Genomic DNA, 19,466 nt, shown 5'->3' with positions numbered 1-19,466 from the left:
CCTCTTCTAAGGCATCTGGTTCTAGATTTCCTGCCACATAATTCAGAAAAAGAAACTATTCTACTCAATAAAGAGATAAAAAACCTGGTTAGTCTGGACCTTAGTTTATTTTCGAAAGTGACTTGGAGTTACAGCAGAAATTGTTAAACTAATGTAGGTTCAGGATTCAGGTTCTCAGTTTGTTTTTTTTTCATATTTTCTTGCAAAATCTTAAGTACGAAAATCAATTGCCAACATAGGGATTTATCAATCATTCCAAATGTAGTGTTATTGAACCGAACAAACTGTGAATACCCCAACAATGTTTTCCCATTTTTAGTGTACATTCTAAATTAGCTACAGATTAACTAGTCGAGTGTCAGTTGTGTGCCAATGCGTGCAAAAATTGTTGGTAACGATTAATTAATTGTTAATGTTAATTCTAAGTTTTACTCTTTTAGCAGCTTTTGTTTTCTTTCCGATTTTTAAGGTCACATTGTTTATATCACTGAAAATGTAATTTAATGTATTTTAACTTAAGGCGAAATTATCTGAAAACTAAACTAAAATAAAAGTAAAAGAAGAAGGCTCATTTGATGTCAGCTTAAACTTAAAACCTAATATTCTGCGAATAAAGCTTTTAAAATATCAAAAGGTTTGTTATTTCTCAATCGTGAATTATCCTCTAAAGCTACGTATTCATTTATATATTTATCGTAAGCCTATGTCTGTGTAAGTGAATTGATGCGTATGAAATCTACAACTAAGTCTAAGAACTCTAGAGTTCAACCTCAACTTGATTCCCTACTAGGTCTTCCTGCCTACATCCCACCATTCTCTGCTCCAACTGCAATGCCTGTGTGCGCTATGTTTCAAGATGGATTGTACTAGTAATGGGTGAGATTCTATGCTTGATCTATGAAAACGAAATTCGAGTCGTGGTTTATGCCAGAAACCATTTAAAACAGTCGCCTGCTTCCTTGCGAAACGAAGCCAAGGTATCCGTACAAAATAACAATTCGACTATAAACTAACTAACTTCTTTTATTCCTAGCTCCGGGACCACTTCCGAAAAGTGCGGTGGGAATTGGGAACCAATGTTTGAATTGGTCGAGCGGGCCATGTGCAACAACTAGCAGCCGAGTTTCTTTATATTCCGGGGTACCGCGCATGAGGGTATCTATATCCAAAGAACAACCACACCTACCTCACAAGCCTGTGTGCTTAAAAAGAGATGGATGTTATCCATATACAAAAAACTGGCCTATCAACTAACTAACGCACGTTTCGGAAAAGGTCGCGGGATTGGGATTGCAGAAGGATACTTTCACTTCTTAGAGGTAATATCAAATGCATTCACCGGGATTCTGGGCACAATACTTTGGAAACAGCGCTTCAGCCCGGATTCCAAGCTCGACGAGCCGGTTTCGGAACAAAGAGATCCTGCGGAACACGTCAGGCGGCACTATATCCATGTCGTGATCATCGCTAGGATCGGTCCACAATCGCTCGGCCAGAGCGGCTGTCCGTGGCCATAGCCGATTGTCCAGCTGATTCTCATCCACCTGCTCGGTCCACATGCACACCTCGCCGCCCAGCACCTAATGAGGAAATATAAGATGATTATTAAATAATAGTGTTAAAATGCATCATTGGCTGTTGCAATTGAGCATAGCTCACCTGCTTCCTGCGCTTCTTGTCCAATCGCATCCGCTCCCATGGCCGGTGCTTGTAGACATTCTGCCAAGTGCGGTACGGAGCACAGGCCGCATCTCCAGTGGCCCGCCAGCTGCCGAATCCGCAGTCCAGATACCAGGCGTCCACGTGCGAAAAGATCACGTTGTAGCCGTTGTCCAGCAAGTCGTAGTTCTCCTGCCAGGTGCTGCCGCCCCAGACCTGAACGGTGAATTGACTGTTTGGAAGACACTTGGTGTTGGTCAGAGCACTCGACCAGACGGCCACGTGCCGTGGCGCCACTCCATTGTTGGCCAGTTTAAGTCTGTGAAAAAAGATTTAAGCTTAGTATATGCCATTCTTATAAATATTTAGGAATCTGCTGCTTACCTGGCCATCGCCTGCAGCATAAAATCGCACCACAAGGCGCGGAGGTCCGTATCGTTGAAGTACTGCGCCCAGCAGTCGAGATTCACCTCATCGCCGCCTAGATGGAAGAAGTCTGTGGGGCCCGTGTGCTGCAACAGCTCCTCGTAGAGCCGTTGTAGAACGAGGTAGGTGTGGTTGTTCTTCGGATTTAGCTGCCCGCACGGAGGTTCGCCACAGTAGAAGCTCCACGGCTGCTGATTGATGCACATAGCCAGCTCGCCCATTCCCCGCTTTGGCCCCCAATCCCAGCCGTTGCCCACATGGGCAGGGGCATCGATTTCGGGTAGGACTTGGACGCCGTAGATCTTGGCGAACTCGGCCACCTCTCGCACATCCTGCTCCGTGTACGTCTCGCTCTCGGAGTAAGCACCATGCTCGGCCAGCTCCGGATAGTAGCGCGAAATGTACGGGAAACTCTGGGCATCTGTGAGGTGCCAGTGAAAGCGGTTCAGCTTGGCCAGACCCATGGCCATAATGGTCCGCTTGATGGAGTTCACCGAGAAGAAGTGCCTCGAGGTGTCCAACATCAGCCCGCGATACCGGAACTTAGGGGCATCGTTCACCTTGCTGTTGGCGTAAGTGTGCAGCAGGTGATCCTCATCGTCGAACCAGATCAGTTGCTGCAGCGTGGACAGTCCATGACGAGCTCCGAAGAATGAGTTTGCATTGATCTCCACATGCAATCGGTGTCCATCAGCTGCTCAAGGGTTGGAAAATTTAATCTAAATTTAGTTTATGATTACCATAAAAACAAAATGAGATTACTCACTTATGGAGCTGAGTTGATAGGACTCGTCGTTGTCCAGGCTGAAGTTCAGGTCTCCGGACTTGTGCACGCTGATCTTGACCTGAACGCTGGTCAGATCCCCAGCCTGCTTCACACCAAAGGTGGCTCCAAAGAGAGTGGCTGCCGGTTCCACATCCGCATGGCGCCTTGACTTTGATGAGGACTCACTAACCGTTGGCTCTGATGAGCTGCCGGCGTAGTCTAGCCGTTGGATTTGCCGCAGATCCTTAAGGAAGAAGTCGAAGGCGAGTTGGAGCTGCTTACGAACCTCCCGATGCGATGTGTCCACCTGCAGCTGCACATCCTCCACGGAGAAGCTGTGCGTGTGGGGGCTGAGCACAAATTTGTGGGTGGGATGCGGCCAAATATTTATGTCACCGCACGTCATCGAGCAGCTGATAAACGAGACCCTCTTGCCGGATTTGCCATGATGACCCACCCGAATGCATCGTTCATTCTCGCACTTGTACGTCCAGGACTTCTCGACGGGTCTGTGGAACGAAGAGTGATTAGTCGAAGTCGGATGATTCCTCAGCCTGATTGGCATGTGGCACTCACATGGGAAAGGCACTGGCGTCATGGTGGTTGTGGGGGCGTTCCAGCGCCTCGTTGTAAGCCTGGACCTTGTTGCCTCCTTGGTTCCAGTAGAGCACCGTCAGGATGAATATGGCGCCGGAGAGCAGCACCAACAGAGCTCGGCGCAGCGATACGGCCAAGGACATCTTATAGAGATAGCGTAGGCTGCCAAAAAGATTTGGACATTAAATAATGTTCTAAAATATTTTGATTACCGTTGAAAGAGTTTCTATTATAGCTTTTCACTTCACAATCCCCATTCAATAACTAAAATTGGGCCACATATCCAATCTCTTGCCATACAATATTAATTATATTTGCAATATTGAAAATCCTAATAGCCCAAGATGGAACTCGACTCCCTTGATCCACATTTAACCTACTTTCCTCCGCTGCCCCCGCCCACCAGTTGACATCATCTGGCTTTTGGCCGCTTGCCTGCTGCCAACTGGTTCAAAGAACCGAGATAGTTAAGCAATAATGCACAATAGCAGGTCGTGTGGGAAGACAATGGGCCACCAGACCCCACCCAAAATCGCTGCGCCCCGTCATGGGGGACAGGACACATCGAACTTTAATCAATGCTCGCGGCTTGGGCTTGACGAGCGATAAAATCAAAGGAAACCCGAGGAGCCGGGGTCCGCCACATGCCATTTAGTGGCAATGGTTTGTCCTCCGCGACCGCGATTTACCCACGCTACCAACGCACACATGGCATATCCACCTTTCCTTGCCGCACGCAAGGGAATCGGGCCTCCAGTGGCGCCTGGCTGGCAACATAATGAAAAATCGAAGATAGTTCCGAACACAAGCATGGGAGCTCTCCTTTGGGTAGGAAAATACATATTCTATGTATATCGCTTAATATATTGAACATTTTAAGTTTATAATTTGGTTGAATATGTAAGGATTGCATTGGTTTGGTTATTCAATTGAAGAAGAGAGAAATGTAAAGTTATAATATGGCCGTTTCGAGGAATTGAAACGTTTCATTAAATCTTTTATAGGCATAGAGGGCACATATTTTTTTACTTTTGTAAATGTTTTAAACCCTTATAAGCATACTTCCTGGTAAATGTATATTTAACCTAAACATAGGATCCACCAAGTCGCGTGTATTTTGCCCCACTTTAAAGTCTCTCTTCTTTGGCAAGTGAAACCTGCGTGTCAACCCTTAACACCATTTCCTGTGTGCCCCGTATTTCCTATCATATTTACAATGTAACCTATAATTTAACGTTTTATGCTTCCTTATCGATTTCAAATCAAATTACTTAACAAATGAGTGGGGACCCATAAACCTAAATGTGATTTTATATACTTTTAGGGCGGGCGCGCTTTTAAACTTTGCATAGACGGCGAACGAGGGCGAGACCTTGCCACCAATAGAAAAATGGAGAATGGTACCTGGTGCCGGGTATCGTGACGCTTTCCCGCTTTCCCGCCCTTTCCCTACGGCTACGGTGGGCGGTACACACCTGTAATGCAGTGGCAAATTCAACAAGGACCTGCAACCTTTGCGTGCGACTCCAGCGATCGAAGCTGGCATGGGTGAGACCTTAAAATTTTCATTACGCTTCATGTGAAAATATGAAATACTTTCGCAGGTCATGCAACACAGGTGGATTCGCCACTCTCCATGCGAGACCTTTTTTCCAGTTGCCACTGGCAACTCGGAGGAGGTTGAATGGGGCAGCCAGGCAGCCTGGCAGCTTGGCAGCTGGTGCCCCAATGCAATGGACGTGCTCTTAGTGGTGCCCTGGTCCCATCATTACCTTGATGGCCGTGCATAATAAATCAACAGGCATGCATAATTAATGCTGCCAATGCTTGAAAAAGGGCAAGGAGTGGGTGGATTATGGGGGAGTGGGGCGGCAGGAAAGGATTGCTTGAATGTGACAGCCTCATTAGTTTCCGCACAGCTCACATAGGACAGTCAAAATTATTTGTACAGAGTGTAGCATACATCACAGCGTTTTTGCTGGTAGTCGGCACAGCCCTTAGCCAGTTTCACGGAAAGTCGATTGGAAAGAGGTACATATATGCATTTTATATGATCAATTTTAATAGGTATGAATTAACGGAGGTAGAATTAAGATATATCCTTTGGGATTGCTACGCATTATAAGCCATAGAATCATTATACAAAAGTATATGGTTCTCTAGTTCCTGAATAATACTACCTATTTCAAGCATTTTGTGTTGACAGCATTTAAGTGAGTGGGTGATTTTCTATGACCCTTATACTATAATACAAATATTAATATATATATAATATATATATAAAATAATTGTTATTTTCTTTAACCTCCCCTTCGTTTATTGTTCAGTTGGGACTGCTTCCCTCGGCTTACCCGCAACGCGTGCGCAGAGCGCTGCTCGAAAGTGACCAGAAGCGCCCGAAACTATCCATCATCGGAGGACCCGCCGGTGGGTGGGCGCCACCTCATGTCCCCGTGCCCCTGCAACACCGCTGCCACGAAACAGCGAGACGCTCTAATGAGTCACGTTGCCAGCTGCCAACTGTTGAGGGGCGGCGTGACCCACAAAAAGGCGACCGAAGCCGCTGCTCCTGGCCCGCTGCCTCCTGCTGACTGCTGGGTGTCCTGAATTGACAAATTTCCTTTCACACAAATCTAAAATTATGCCTGAGATGGAAAACCAAAATGGTGGCAACTTTTGTGTGTCGTTCACGGTCGTGGAGCGTCAAAAAAAAGCTGGAGAAATAATAGAAACCACCACGCGGACGTGCTCTTAGCGCGCGCGACACTCGAGGAGCTGGCAACAACTACGGCCCAACTATTGCTATTACTGCTAAGCCGCCGACGTTGCGCGGATTTCAAGACGCTCGAACGCCGACGACGCCGTCAACAAACAGTTGGCACGGCCAAAAACACACTCGGCGGGAAAGAGAAGGGACTGGGTGCACTGGGAAAAAGTAAACCACCTTCCATATGCATACCAAAAATCAAATATTTTTATGATTATATTTAAAAATTATTTTTAAAAATTACATTTTACCTACAATTTACTCTGAAGTGTCTGGATCAAAGTAAACTAAAATTCGATTTAAAAAAATATTGGAATCACTATTCAAATAAAAAAAGTTTCTAACACATTCTATAACAATGAAAATTTTTTACTACTTAAAATATATTATTTAAATGTTAAATGTTATATATAATAGATAAGAGCTATAAAGAATATTTTTCGAATATATAAGGCCAATATATTTCTCTGTATACACCGAAGAACTCAGATACAAAAGAGGGGGTGGCCAAAATGGCGTGCAACTATTTACATATGTTCTTGAAGCCGTGGGGCGACGACTGTGCCTGTGATTGTATGCACCTGGCAGGGGAACAGGTAAACCCATAGTTATGGCCACATAGAGCAGGACCAATCCACACTGGCGCCCTCGAATATTGGGCACTAGTTGCCCAGCCGCAGCGCGCAAACAGACATTTAAATGTTTGTTTAATGCGAGTGCATCATAAATTAAAAGCAAATTTGCAGAAATAATACATGCATTTCAATTAGTTGCTAACGGCTGGCAATTATGATGATGATTGCACACGAGTGCTATAAAACGAAGGCGATATGCAAATGTTCTACATCTCGATGGCATATAGGCGCGAAATTTTCAAAATTGTTTCAATATTGTGTGGGAGTTTCGTGAAGGGGTATGTTGAAAGGTATAATAAATGGTGCGCAATTAGAACATTGTACAAATTGTGTTTTAATTTCATTGCTTTCGATAAGTGCGTTTGTATCGAAGATTTGTTAGCTCATTTAATATTTTAACTAGTATTATAGGTTCCTAGCCTTTAACTACTTATCTTGATAATATTTCATATAAATGCAACAGTTAAACACCTCTTCTTGCAACACAATTGGCCTGCATTTCTTGCCGCATCACGCAAACGCAGCGTGTGCCGCGGTGCCGTGGTGCAGCATGTTGCATGCTCAATATGCGCGGCGCGGACTGTTGCTTCTGAGTCGCATTATTATTTATGGCCGCATGCCGTGAAAAATGTCAGTTGGCGACAAGTGTTGTTCAAATGGCATGCACGGTTGCCACAACAGCAACAAAAGTAGCAGCAACAACTGCGGCAGCAATAATGACAACCCATATGGGGCATACAAAAGCATTTGGCGCTCAATTTGACGTGAAACGTGCAAGAACATAGGGACAACTCGGGGGAAGCTCAATACAAATAGCCGTGCTTGGCCTCCGTCGACGACACATCCTTTTGCCACCCACCGGCCCCCGAAAACCAGACAGAGACCGTTGCAGAAAAATGGGCAACGCAACCTGGAACAGGCGACCAGAAAGCAGCAGCAGAAACCAGTAGCCAGCAACCAGTAAGCCCAAGCAGCCGAAGTGCAGAGCCACAAGCCGAAGGCAGGGCCACTCGGTGCTCGGTTGCCAGGGCAACTTCGTGGGGCCCACAACAAAAGGATAAGCCAAGCCAAAGTCCTCGGGACAGGACGACCAGCCAGCAAACTAGTCAGCAAGTCAAGCCGGAGCTCAGTTGCAGCAGCGCAACGCATTTGCCCAGACGCACAACTCGCGATTCGCGGCCAAAACCAAGAGCCACGGAAATAGACTTGCCTTGGCCATCGATCGCTGTGGCAGCTACACTCGGAAAAAAGCAGGATAGGCTTCTATCAAGTTAGCATATCAAGTCAATTCAATGAATATCACCTGGTGGCCAATGTTTAAATGTTTTTAAAATATATTTTTAAAAAAATCCAAGGAGCAGTGCAATTAAAAATAAAAAACCAAGGTTCTATAAAATGTAAATTAAAACTATAACCGATTTTCGGAACCTGACGGAAATATTCCCTAAACAAAATATAAACAAATAAACAGGACTTATAAGTAAGGTTTAATTACTGTTTGTGGAAGTTAAAAACCCAAAAATCATTTTAAATCGACACTAAACAAATGTGTTAATGTTTTCAATTAAAAACAAAAATTAGTTTTAAATTTATATATTATTTAAAATGCGAAAAAAATAATAAGTTAACCGGTTTTTTTAAAATTTCAAACAATACTCATAACATTCCCTCAAGAAATGCCTATGAATAATAGTTTATAATAGTTCAATCGTTCAATTACAATCTGTGAAAGTTAAATAATTCCAAATCTTATAAAATTAAACCAATGACAAAGGTGTGAGTGTTTTTAATTAATACATTTTCAACTAATAAACTGTTTAAAAAAATTGTAAAGCCTCTTTGAGCTACCGAAACATATTTAAAGAATAGAAAACTTTAAGAAATCCTGCAAAAGTAAAACAAAACCTGGCTTTCGCGTAGTGTGACCTCTGACTTGTGGGTCTGTCGTGCTAGAACTTGGGCTGCCTTCGGCTCGTCGCTCGCGAGGGCTAGCTCCTGGCAGTCGCCTTTCGTCCTTGCTGCGGTCTAGAGCCCCAGTTCTCGCTCCTAGCCAGGCTAGAGGCGCCTCCTTCGGCGCTGAGGTGTGCGTGCTAATGGCAGTGTAATGAGTGCGCCGTGCTAATCGTTATGCAATCGCCTAGCTTCGATTTCCAGCCGCAGTGAAACATGTCTCTCAAGCGTTATGCAACTCTGCTGGCCTTCGGTCAACATCAGAACCACAATCAAACTAACACAATCCCCACATTGGTGGTCTCCACAACGGAGGGGATTCCACCATCGTCATCCGCAGCTAGCGAGGAGCAGCTGCAGTCCCAGGAGCACATCTCGTCCTCCTCCTCGATTGCCACACACACCACCTACTATACCGGCGGATTGGGACAATATCACCAGCAGCGCGGTGGCTCAGGATCCGTCATTTCGGGCGTGGGCGGCGGCGGAGGACCTAGTGGACCCCAGACGTATGCAAATGTTGTCAACGGCAATGTGAATCTGCTGCTCGGCGGGTAAGTCTGACAGCTGAAACAGCTGAAACAACTGACGGATGGCGAGGCGTCAGAGCCAAGTTCAAGAGATGACGAGCCAAGGTGGTGCTCGTGGGAAATGCGAAAGAGTGGCGCACATATCACGGCTGCAACTTTTGGCAAATAACTCAGAAATCCCCGCACTCATTTGGCAATTAATTAATTAGAGTTGCCAAGAAAGTTTGGCCAAAACAATTGGCTTCCCAGCTAACCAGAACAAAGTGCCTTAAATATTTACATTTTTAAGCAGCTCTCAGCCATCAACTCTTTGGATATTTCATAGAAAATGTGGTTATCTCAAGAGCCATTCCTGGCAACTAATAGCTTATTCCCAAAAGCAAGTTGGGTAATGCGAGTGAGATGTGTAACTTGAAAACACACGTTTCTGGGCAACCGCAAAGTCAATTATTTGTGGGTTTACAGCAGGTCGTAAATTCCCCTGAAATGCTCGCAGTAATTGCCCCATTTGTGTAAGCATCTTAGAAGCATAATACAAGAAACGCGCATAGATCATAATGCCTGGCACCACTTGATTTATGGGATGGGGCTGCAAATTAATAAACATCAACATTTTCGCCGCCTGCAAGGGAAGATGTCGGGCTTCCGCTTTTCCGCCAAGAGGGAAGAACAATAATTATAATTCGGTTTTCTTTGCTCGCAGCCCGAGCATCCTTTCTTTTTAATAATATTTGCTTTCGTGTGCAAGAAGAGCTATTTGTTTTTTTGTGTAATAACCGAAAACCAACCAAACATCTACAATGTACATATTGTCAACACAGTTTTATGGGGTTTTCTTGATGTCTGCAAACATCACGCGCCTCACAAGCTGAAAAACTTTATTTTAACTACATTTTTATCGATTGCCTGGGCCAGTTCATTGAAAATAGCTCGAATAAAAACTTGGGCGGTGGGGAAAATCGCTTCACATGGCGCTGCTGTCTGTTCCTCGCCTCCGCGGAATGGGTAGCTCGGAAAAACTCGGCCCAAAAGAGGACTCTAATGAACTGTTGACATGCGAGAAATTGCGTGAACCGGGGAAAATGAACAGCCAAAAAAAGAGGGGAGAAAGCAGAAAGGGGAGGGACAAACACTGGACAGACAAGTGGAACACAGTGTTGCATTCTAAAGTGGATTAACTGACGTCATGGCAATGCCTTGAGTAACGAAATCGACACGAAACGATTTCCGACTAAATAAACCAGTGGTTTTCAATAAAACGACACAAATGGGCCGACAGCGCTAAAAGGAAAATTTGATAACTGGCAATCAGGCTGATAGTGGGGGTCATTTTGGATTTACCGACAAGTTAAGACAATTTTTATGGCTACAGCTTTGAAAATGTGCTGCAGGAAATCTAACAAATATTTAAAAATAGCTTTAATTTAAACTGTTTCTATTGGGGAAACTAGCTTGTTGAATAAATCAAACACTTAAGGCCAGTGAACAACACCAAACTTGGTTCAAATTGAATCCTTTCTAATCCTAATCGGCCTAATGCAAGCTATTTAACGACAGACAACAGAAATTATCTTTAATCCTATTTCAATTAAGGCGTAAAATCAACAATAACTCAATAGAACAACAAGGTAGGCCAAACACTGGAGTTTCTAAGATTAAATTAGGTCACAGAGCGGAAGAGGCTCACCTTACAATTTTCCCAACAAGATATGACTTTTCACGAGTGAAATGAATTGCAGTAGCCCATTCAGTAGACAAATTTAATTGACAATATTTCCTGTTTACCATGCACAATCATCAACAGTTGGTTGGCCCTTTGTTGGGCTGGCGATTTGATTTCGAGCCAGTATGAAAAGCCGCAACTATGCTTTCTAATTAAAAGCAAAAGGCAAGGAAAGTAATTTCCTCTCCGATGATGTATTGAAGCCAGCATTTTGCAGTCAATTTATGCTATCAATACGCAAGCAGAGGCGCAAACAGGCCAAAATAAATAAATATACAAGCATTGGCAATTTGTTGGACAAAATTAATAAATGCCAAGAACGTTATAAATACCATGCTATCATGGCGGCCATTTATCGGGGCCCGCAATCAATTTCGTGTCACCACCCAAAGCAAACATTTCGAATAATATTCACTTATACATTTGTGCCCGATATCCGTGGAGTAGGCCAATGCATTCACATATCCCCACTCGATTTAATTTGTTGCAGGGCGATGCTGTCCCTGGTGACGACCGTATTGTGTGTGGTCTGCTATTGTTGTCATCGCAATATCAAAAAGCGCACAGAGGCCGCCTACAGGCAGCAGCAGCACCAGTGGCTCGAAGGCGATCCCAACATGGAAATATACAGCGTGGAGCAGGTGAGTTGGGCGGATGGTGTGTGTGTGTGTGCAACTCCCAGTATCAATGGCCAAGAGCCTCGGGGATTTGGAGGCTTTGTGGTCCGGCAGCCAATAATAACAGGCGGATGTCAACGACATCGAAATAGTTATGCTGCAATAGAAATGGACATCTAAACTAGGTGAAAGGGAGGACATTTGGAATTTAATTAAATCTACTCAGGGGATATCTGTTCATTAATGAAGTTATATTGACCTCTTTCGTCTTATAATAAGTATCAGGGAGTTTAGATTCCAAGTGTTTCACCTAAAAATAAGCAGAAATTCCACTGGTAGTTTTATCTTTCCTAATTCAGTTTGGTTTTTTCTTCTCATTTGCTTTTCAAACTAGTTTTTAAGCCCCAAACGTGTGCAAACCATCAATCACATTCCTAAAATTCAATCGATTAAACGCTAAAAATCAATTAGCGACTATTAACTTAAAGTGCCAGCTAAAAAGAGTGTAAACAAACAAGGCATTAGGCAAAAAACACAACAACAACTAAGGCAACTTTCCTGCAAGCCATTTATTTTTCGGTTTGAACTTCGATCAAATCAACCTCGTTTCCCAATTAGAGGCCAAAATCACAATTGCGCCGAGGACTAGAGAAACAATATCCACCAGCCAATTGGGCCCTAAAACCACCCACACAGGCCAGCCGGCCAGCAGTAATTGTACTTTTCAAGTTTAAGCCAACTTTTCATGAGGACAGTTTGAAAATAAGTCGGAAACTGAAAGTGAGAGCGGCGAAGGGGCAGGGGTCTAATGGATATTTATGCGGCGCATTTAACAGGTGCGACAGCCGCGGGAAAGTCAGTTGACCAAAGGGGCGCGACCATTGTGGTTGGCCCAGAAGCCGCCCTCACTTGGCCCTGGGCTTTATTAAGTCACAAGCCGCCAACAGCTTGCTAAGACCCACCAGTCCGACCCCGGCCAACCGAGCAACCACCCACTGACCACCCATTCCATAGGCCATCATTCAGTTCATTGTTGTTTGTTGGACCGCTGGGAAACGAGGGAAAAAACGCCGGCAAAGGGCTCCGCGTAAATCAACGTTAGCCTGTCCAGGCACAAATGTCAACTGCGGACAGCGCGAAGCGGGATTTCTGGCGGGGATCGGGATGGGGGATGGGTTTGCAGATTGCGCAGCAGAGACAAATAAATTTATGATGTGTGCAATTTAAACTTTTTTATTTGATCGCGTAAATTTCACTTGTCCACCTCGTCTCCATTAAGGAGGTAAATTACAAAGCGACCAAGCGGAGATCGACAATTATTCACTGCCCCGGGGAAAATGGAACAGGAAAAGCTTTGCTAGGTCTCTTTTGTATTAGAGTAGGTTTTAAGAACTTCCAAGTATTTTTTTAAGCTCATTTTAATAACTTTTGGATACAAAGTTTCTCTGATTTATATTTATATTTATTTATAGCCAATTTCTCAATGCCACTTTAACTTTTGTCTATATCATGTTATGTTTTAACTGACAAAACGAAAATTACAAAGATAACTGACTCTTTACATCACATTGAGAAAACTAAGTTGACTACCCAAACAATTTATCTTTATGTTCCCTATCTTTGCCACAAATAAACCTAAACCTTAACTAGACATTGAAAAATTGTCCCTATTGAAGAATACTTTGAAATATTTCTTAAATCCAGGAAATATGTTTAATAATCAAATAAGGGACTAGGAACTTATTTTAAACATGTTATGGAACTTTGTTAATTATTTAACCTCCCAATCTCTTAGTGCTACGAGACGTCTGGCCTGTTCCTGGGCGACTCCACGGATGGCCTGTCCACTGTGCCCGCCCTGCACCACGAACCGCCGCCCTCCTACGACGCCGTGGTGCTCCACGAGCAGCAGCTCCACCAGCAGCAGTTGGAGCAGCAGCAGCAGCAACAGTTGCAGCTGCAACTGCAACAGCAGCAGCAACTCCTGATGCAGCGCGTCTCGCCGCCTCCCGGCTATCGATCCTCCCTGGACATAAGCGGCCAGCCGGGAACGAGCTTTGGCCGCGGCACCCCCGATGGCAGTGTGGATGCAGTGGCCGGTGGCAGTGGCGGAGCAGGAGCAGGTGGATCCGGAGGTCTGCTGGTCAACAAGCAGCTGCAACTCGCCCTAAATGCCCAATCCTGCTGCTCCCTGCAGCGGGCCGAGGTGGAGAGCATGTGGAATGCTGCGGCGGCGGCGGTGGCTGCCCGCAGCGGAAATTGCCTGGAAATGGAGACGCTGCAGGTGCGTAAGCCGGCGCAGAACATCAGATTGAACACCTTCGGGCGGCGGTACCTGCAGCAGAGCCATCAGCATAGTGGCAACCACTACCGACGCGGCTGTCCGCTGTGCGGCAAGTTCCGCTACGAAGGTGAGGCGGAAGACGAGCCGCTGACCGCGCTTTCCGTGGAGAGCGGTCTGAATATGGGCGGGCGCAGGGAGGAGCCGACTGCCTGCCCCTGTCCCAGTGACATCGACAATGGCAACCACAGTTCGGCCGACGCTCTGCAGGATGAGGCCAACGGGAACGTTGAGTTCCCCACCGTGGACGATGAACCACCTCAAAATGAAGCCATACCCATAACCGCCGTCGTCAATGATGAAAATGACAACGCAGCAGCATCCGTCACACCAGCCGCATCCAGCAATGGCAGGCAGCCGGAGCAGACGGAGGAGGTGGCACGGGCCGAGGGAGGGCAACAGGAGGAGCAGGATTTGAACAACATTAACGAGAACGGCATCGTCAGCCTGGACATGAGCAAAATCATTGACAGATCGGGCCTGCCCACATACGAGGGAGCCATCAAACTGGAGTCCAGTGGTTATGTGTGAGCCTGATAAGGAAATGGACATTGGTCGAAAAGCTGCAGAGCAAAACCTAAACCACAAGTGTGCTTTAACTACGATTAAGATGGGTTGCAAATGGAGAACAGTGGGGTCCTCAAGATATTATTTGGAATCTTAAAAACGAGCCCTTAAAAACAAAAACCCCTTGGTTTTTGGAACATCATTGCTAAGACCTTAGTTAAGTCATTGCAGAATATCACTCCTAATGTAAGCATAAAAATAACGCATTAAGCAAACATCAAAACAATAATTTTACCGTTTGAATGTTTAGAACTAAGCGCGTGCATATCCTCTGTAAATGTTCGTTTCGAGTACTCGAGTATCAATAAAATCAAAAGTTGTAACTGAAAGCCACAAGCGACTTAATAAGCAGCCTCGATTCGCAACCTTCGCCTGAATTGCACACGAGCACTGTGTTAGGTTTATGAACGCTCGGTTGGGTGCAATCTGATTGATTTTGTATTAAATACGTAAGAGATGATAAAAAACGAAACCAGAGCAAGGAATGGCATGCAAACAAATCGTCAAAGACAACGGCTAACAAGCGGCAAGATAACCGGCCCCGGCCACCCCCTGCTTTTCCCACCCTCCTTAGATTTTCCGCTTTCCCTTTTTCACCGCACTTACCTCAGACAAACAACGGGGCTTGTGTCTCTTTTTTTTCGTCTGCATCATTTACAGGGGGAAACTGTCACCAGGTCGGCTACTTGATTCCCTAGCTTAAATATTTAGTGGTTTTTGTGAGATTACTGCCTAAATAGTATAAGTTTTGCTAAATTTCAGAGTAAACCAACTATAAACCAATTAACTTAGCTGAGAAAAACGTTTTTAAAATCAAGTATACGTTGAAGCTTACCACACATTTGCTTGTTGTGAGAGTAGCTTTATCGTTCGGTAAATTGACAATTCCATGGGTTGGGTCCACTTAACTATTGGTAAATTTTACCCAGATATTTTTTGTGCGCAGCTTTAGTTTTGCAAGTATCGAGTTCACCCACTTAGAAACAGCTCAGAATATGAAGTGCACATATCAGGAATTTAACCCAACTCAAAACATCAAGTATACGCACCGTTCGCCCACTTAGAATAACTTGATGGCATTTCAAGAGTGGCAAGGGTATTCGGGGAAGCAAATCGTTTACAATTGCGGGTTCTGTTTTTGTGTGTGGTCAAGCGATGCAAAAAACGCTGGGGGCTGGGGCGGATTGAGGGTTTTCAGAACTCTTGCTTCCTCTCAACTGCCTTTCTTTTGCCCTCGTGCCACATGGAAATGGTAACAAGAAACTTGTTAGTTGGCTCCCATCATTGTGCACAATTTCATTTGACATCAGGTGCAGGGGCAACAAGCTCTCGCCGTTTATGCAACCACCCAAGTGGGTGGGGAGTGGGTCAGGGGACTTTGCGGGGATTGTATGTAATTATGCATGCATCGACGGCCAAACCTGAGTTACACTTGAGATCACATTAAAACTAAAGCGACAGCTCCTGGCAAACATTCCAAAACTACTGTTGGTTATTTTTTATAAGTCCCCACGCTGTCTAGTAACACTCGTACCGTCGTGCCAACAGCATTTTAATCGTTTCCGCAGCACTTTTCACGTGAGCACCGGCAATAAATAGAAATAATTTAATTTCGGTTTATTTATGGCCATGCCAGCGAGATTTCTGGGCGGCGTATTAGCACGGTTTCGGCGATCCGGCCAGGAGGAGCGCGCTTTGTTGATAATTGCAAACAACTGAAAGCGATGCGTCTGCCGCTGACGGCGGCCCAACAAGTCGCAGCCGCTGCTGCCGAGGAAAATGGGTGGGAAAACGGTCGGAAAGCGGGCGGCGAATGGGTGGGAAAATGATAGAAAAGAGAGCGCCAGACGCCTGCTAATGTGCATGTGTGCAGGGCCAAACAAAATAGAGCGAACGAGAGGCGAAAATGAAACTGAACCGAGCTGAACTCATGGTTGGAACGGGGCGGATCCGGGGGATTGGGCGGGATTGCTGGGTATTGGGGGCTCTTTAGGTGGCTCACAAACTGCGCAGCGCCGCTTGACCCTTTCCATTGGCGCCCCGTTCGATTTATTAATAACACCACAAGAGGCACACGAGGGCGAACCGAATGGGCGAATGGCAAATTTCTGGTTTGATGGCATGGGCCTGCGAGGTGTGAGCACAAGCACTTTGCCAGCAGCCTCTCGTAGTTATAATTGCTGCAAATTGCCGCTTAGAAACTTGTGTTCCTGCCGGGGCATTGGGCCAAACTACTCGAGCCACTTACGACGATGTCATCGTCATCATCATCATCATCGCCACTGCATCGGCATCAGAGCATCAGCATCGCTGGGAGTGCCAGGCACGTGCTTAAAAATAGACTCCATTGGGTCACTAAATATAAAGCATTTGGCATTTGGTGTGACCTAAAAATTCAAATCGAAATGGTAAGAACAAAACGCTCTTTCTTTTCAACACAGTACATGGGAAATATAGATAATAAAGATGACTTAATTAAACTTATATATTTTTAAACTAGTTGGAGGTTGCCGACAAAGTCTAGTGAATAGCTGAACATAACAAAGGGTGAAAAGCTTATCACTTAGGCAAAAGCTAACTAATGAATTATTAAGGTAGAATAGGAATAAACGACTATTTATAGGGAACAGAAAACGAAAAGATGAACCTATTGTTTAAGAATAATCATCTTAAAGCTGTCTTAAATGCGGGAAGGTAAGATAAAACAATTGAGATAAATTTAATCAGAGAAATCCCATACAAAGTACGTTTTCCTCGTAAGTCGTAGCTCTCAAGTCACATTGTTTAACTTCCGTTGTTCGTATCACCAGTTGGGATACTTATGGGATGTTTACCAAAACCCAAGTACTCAAGTACAACAAAGAGTTCTAAAATAACAATAATTACTTATGAATTCTTGAAAAGTTAAACAAAGAAAACCAATTATTTTCATATTTATATATTTTGAAAAAATCAAATCAAATTTGAATGAAGTAAAGTTTTTGAAATTATATTATTTTCGATTTTCTAAGTCTACGGCTAATTTTTTCTTTGGGTGTATAAAATAAATAGTAGCTCAAATGCGCCAAAATTACGACAGCAAGAAATAAAGCAAGTCATAAGACAAGTGGGCCAAGCCACAAAGGAGGGAAGACGGCCGAAAGTAAAAGTGCAAATACCAAGTAGCCAAAAAATATTCCAGTACACGTACGATGGATGCTCTAATAAACACAGGGACATAGACAGGGTCTGAGCTAAATAAAAGTAAGTGTAAGTGTAAGTATTAAATAAAAGTAAGCAATTTTGAATGTTCCACAAAAATCGAACCAAAGATACCTACATGACTTATAGTTCTATATTTAATTTACCTAAATTCACCAAAAATTTAATATTTTATTTCTAAGTTAATGTTTACTATTTTACTTCTTTATAAGTCATATAAATAGTTCAGAAATAATAATTAACATGGAGATGAATAAGAAATACTGAGTATAGGTGATTTAAGTTGTTTTTTAATTTTATTAGTAGAGTTTTATAGGGCTGTCGTAATTTTTTTTTATTATTATCGTAACTACGGAAATGCATTGATCATAGAAAGATTTCAGAAATAATAATTTAAATGCGCTTTATAGCTTTAAGTGTTTCAACTTGTATGATCTTTTAATTGTTTTAGTGCCTCAGACTATAGTTATTTATAGTTTTGCTGTGGATATTATATTATTATCCCAAGATTAGGGCTGTAAGCCCCTCCCGAGTCCCTTGCGTAAGCCCCTGTCATGTGTACATATATCCGTAATAATGCGGTCAGATAGACGAATGTGGGTCTGCAGATACACTCCCATGTACATGAGTAGACTTACCCACACTGCGTATGGGAATGCTCTTTGCATGTCCTGATTTCCTCCGTTGCCAGGACAACCGAGGATGGTCCGGTTCACAGGGTGGGGGCTACCTATTGCTTCTACTCTGGGGTGTTGCTGGTGCGGCTGGGATAGGCGCTCTCGGTGCAGGCGTGGCCCCTAATGGCAGTCTGTGGTTCTACTTGCTATTGCTTTTGCGACTTTGTGCGGCGGCAGGCGTTACATTTCAGACATGGGAATCGTCTTTTTTGTGCTGTAATTTACACAAAGTGCACACGACGGCAGTGCTGGGGGAGCGAGCGAGACGGCGAGCAACGGCTGCGGAAAATCGCCTGCACTTGGGTAAACATGTATAGCGTCCAGTGCCTCGGGTACAGTCTGCCGCTGACCACTCATCCAGGCAGTAAGTTAACAATTTCACGGCCCGTTTTCACCGTTGGCGTCGTTAAGTTTTGTGCGGGGCAAACATTTATTGCAAAAAAACAAAAAACAAAATCGGCGACTGACCGTGTGAGGGAAACGCTGAAATACCATCACGGAAAGCGCTTCAAAAAATACCACAAGGGGTTGAAAATACTAAAAACTAAAATACTACATATTGGATAGGTTTGTTGGTCAAATTCATCTAATAATGGTCACACTTAAAATCCAAATAAACAAGAGAGATCAGTTTTTGGTGACCCCAATTTGTACTTTCCTTGATAAGCAAAACAATATTACGATTTTTGTGAATTTCTTTATTCGTTTACCGTACACCTGAAGTAAATCAGTTCTGGAGTCGAAGAAATCTCTTTTCAAACGTTTATTTAAACGAGAACCAGAGCGTTTAAGGGGTAGGTCCTTAAAACATTACAACATTACATCGTCTAGATAGGGGCTCGTTCAACAATAGGTGCACGTTCTTGGGGGCCAACGGGCTGCGGCACAGACTTTCATGGCGACGAGAAAAATCTAAAGGGTAAAGGAACCCATGCGTAAGTACTTTATACTTTTCACCGGTTAACTTACTTACCAGAAGTATTAAGTGGATTCTCATTTCGGAACTGAAG

The 19,466-nt window shown here is 44.2% G+C and overlaps 2 protein-coding genes across 2 annotated transcripts; one reads left to right on the top strand and one right to left on the bottom strand.

Moving 5' to 3' along the window:
* Nucleotides 1-88: 88 nt before the first annotated feature.
* On the bottom strand, nucleotides 89-18,938 carry LOC108022620 (probable beta-hexosaminidase fdl). The gene is made up of 6 exons (XM_017091662.3): nucleotides 18,418-18,938; nucleotides 3,428-3,610; nucleotides 2,852-3,360; nucleotides 2,044-2,779; nucleotides 1,660-1,978; nucleotides 89-1,580 (listed from the first exon to the last, which is right to left on the bottom strand). Exons 2-6 carry the CDS (start codon nucleotides 3,589-3,591, stop codon nucleotides 1,326-1,328), a joined length of 1,983 nt encoding a protein of 660 aa, XP_016947151.1. The 5' UTR covers nucleotides 3,592-3,610; nucleotides 18,418-18,938; the 3' UTR covers nucleotides 89-1,325.
* On the top strand, nucleotides 8,611-14,790 carry LOC108022621 (uncharacterized). Its single transcript, XM_017091663.3, has 3 exons — nucleotides 8,611-9,354; nucleotides 11,544-11,694; nucleotides 13,466-14,790. Exons 1-3 carry the CDS (start codon nucleotides 9,017-9,019, stop codon nucleotides 14,540-14,542), a joined length of 1,566 nt encoding a protein of 521 aa, XP_016947152.1. The 5' UTR covers nucleotides 8,611-9,016; the 3' UTR covers nucleotides 14,543-14,790.
* Nucleotides 18,939-19,466: the final 528 nt, after the last annotated feature.

The sequence above is a fragment of the Drosophila biarmipes genome, chromosome 2R, assembly GCF_025231255.1.
Source record: "Drosophila biarmipes strain raj3 chromosome 2R, RU_DBia_V1.1, whole genome shotgun sequence".
NCBI lineage: Eukaryota > Metazoa > Arthropoda > Insecta > Diptera > Drosophilidae > Drosophila > Drosophila biarmipes.
This window is presented reverse-complemented; position numbering and strand designations above follow the sequence as displayed.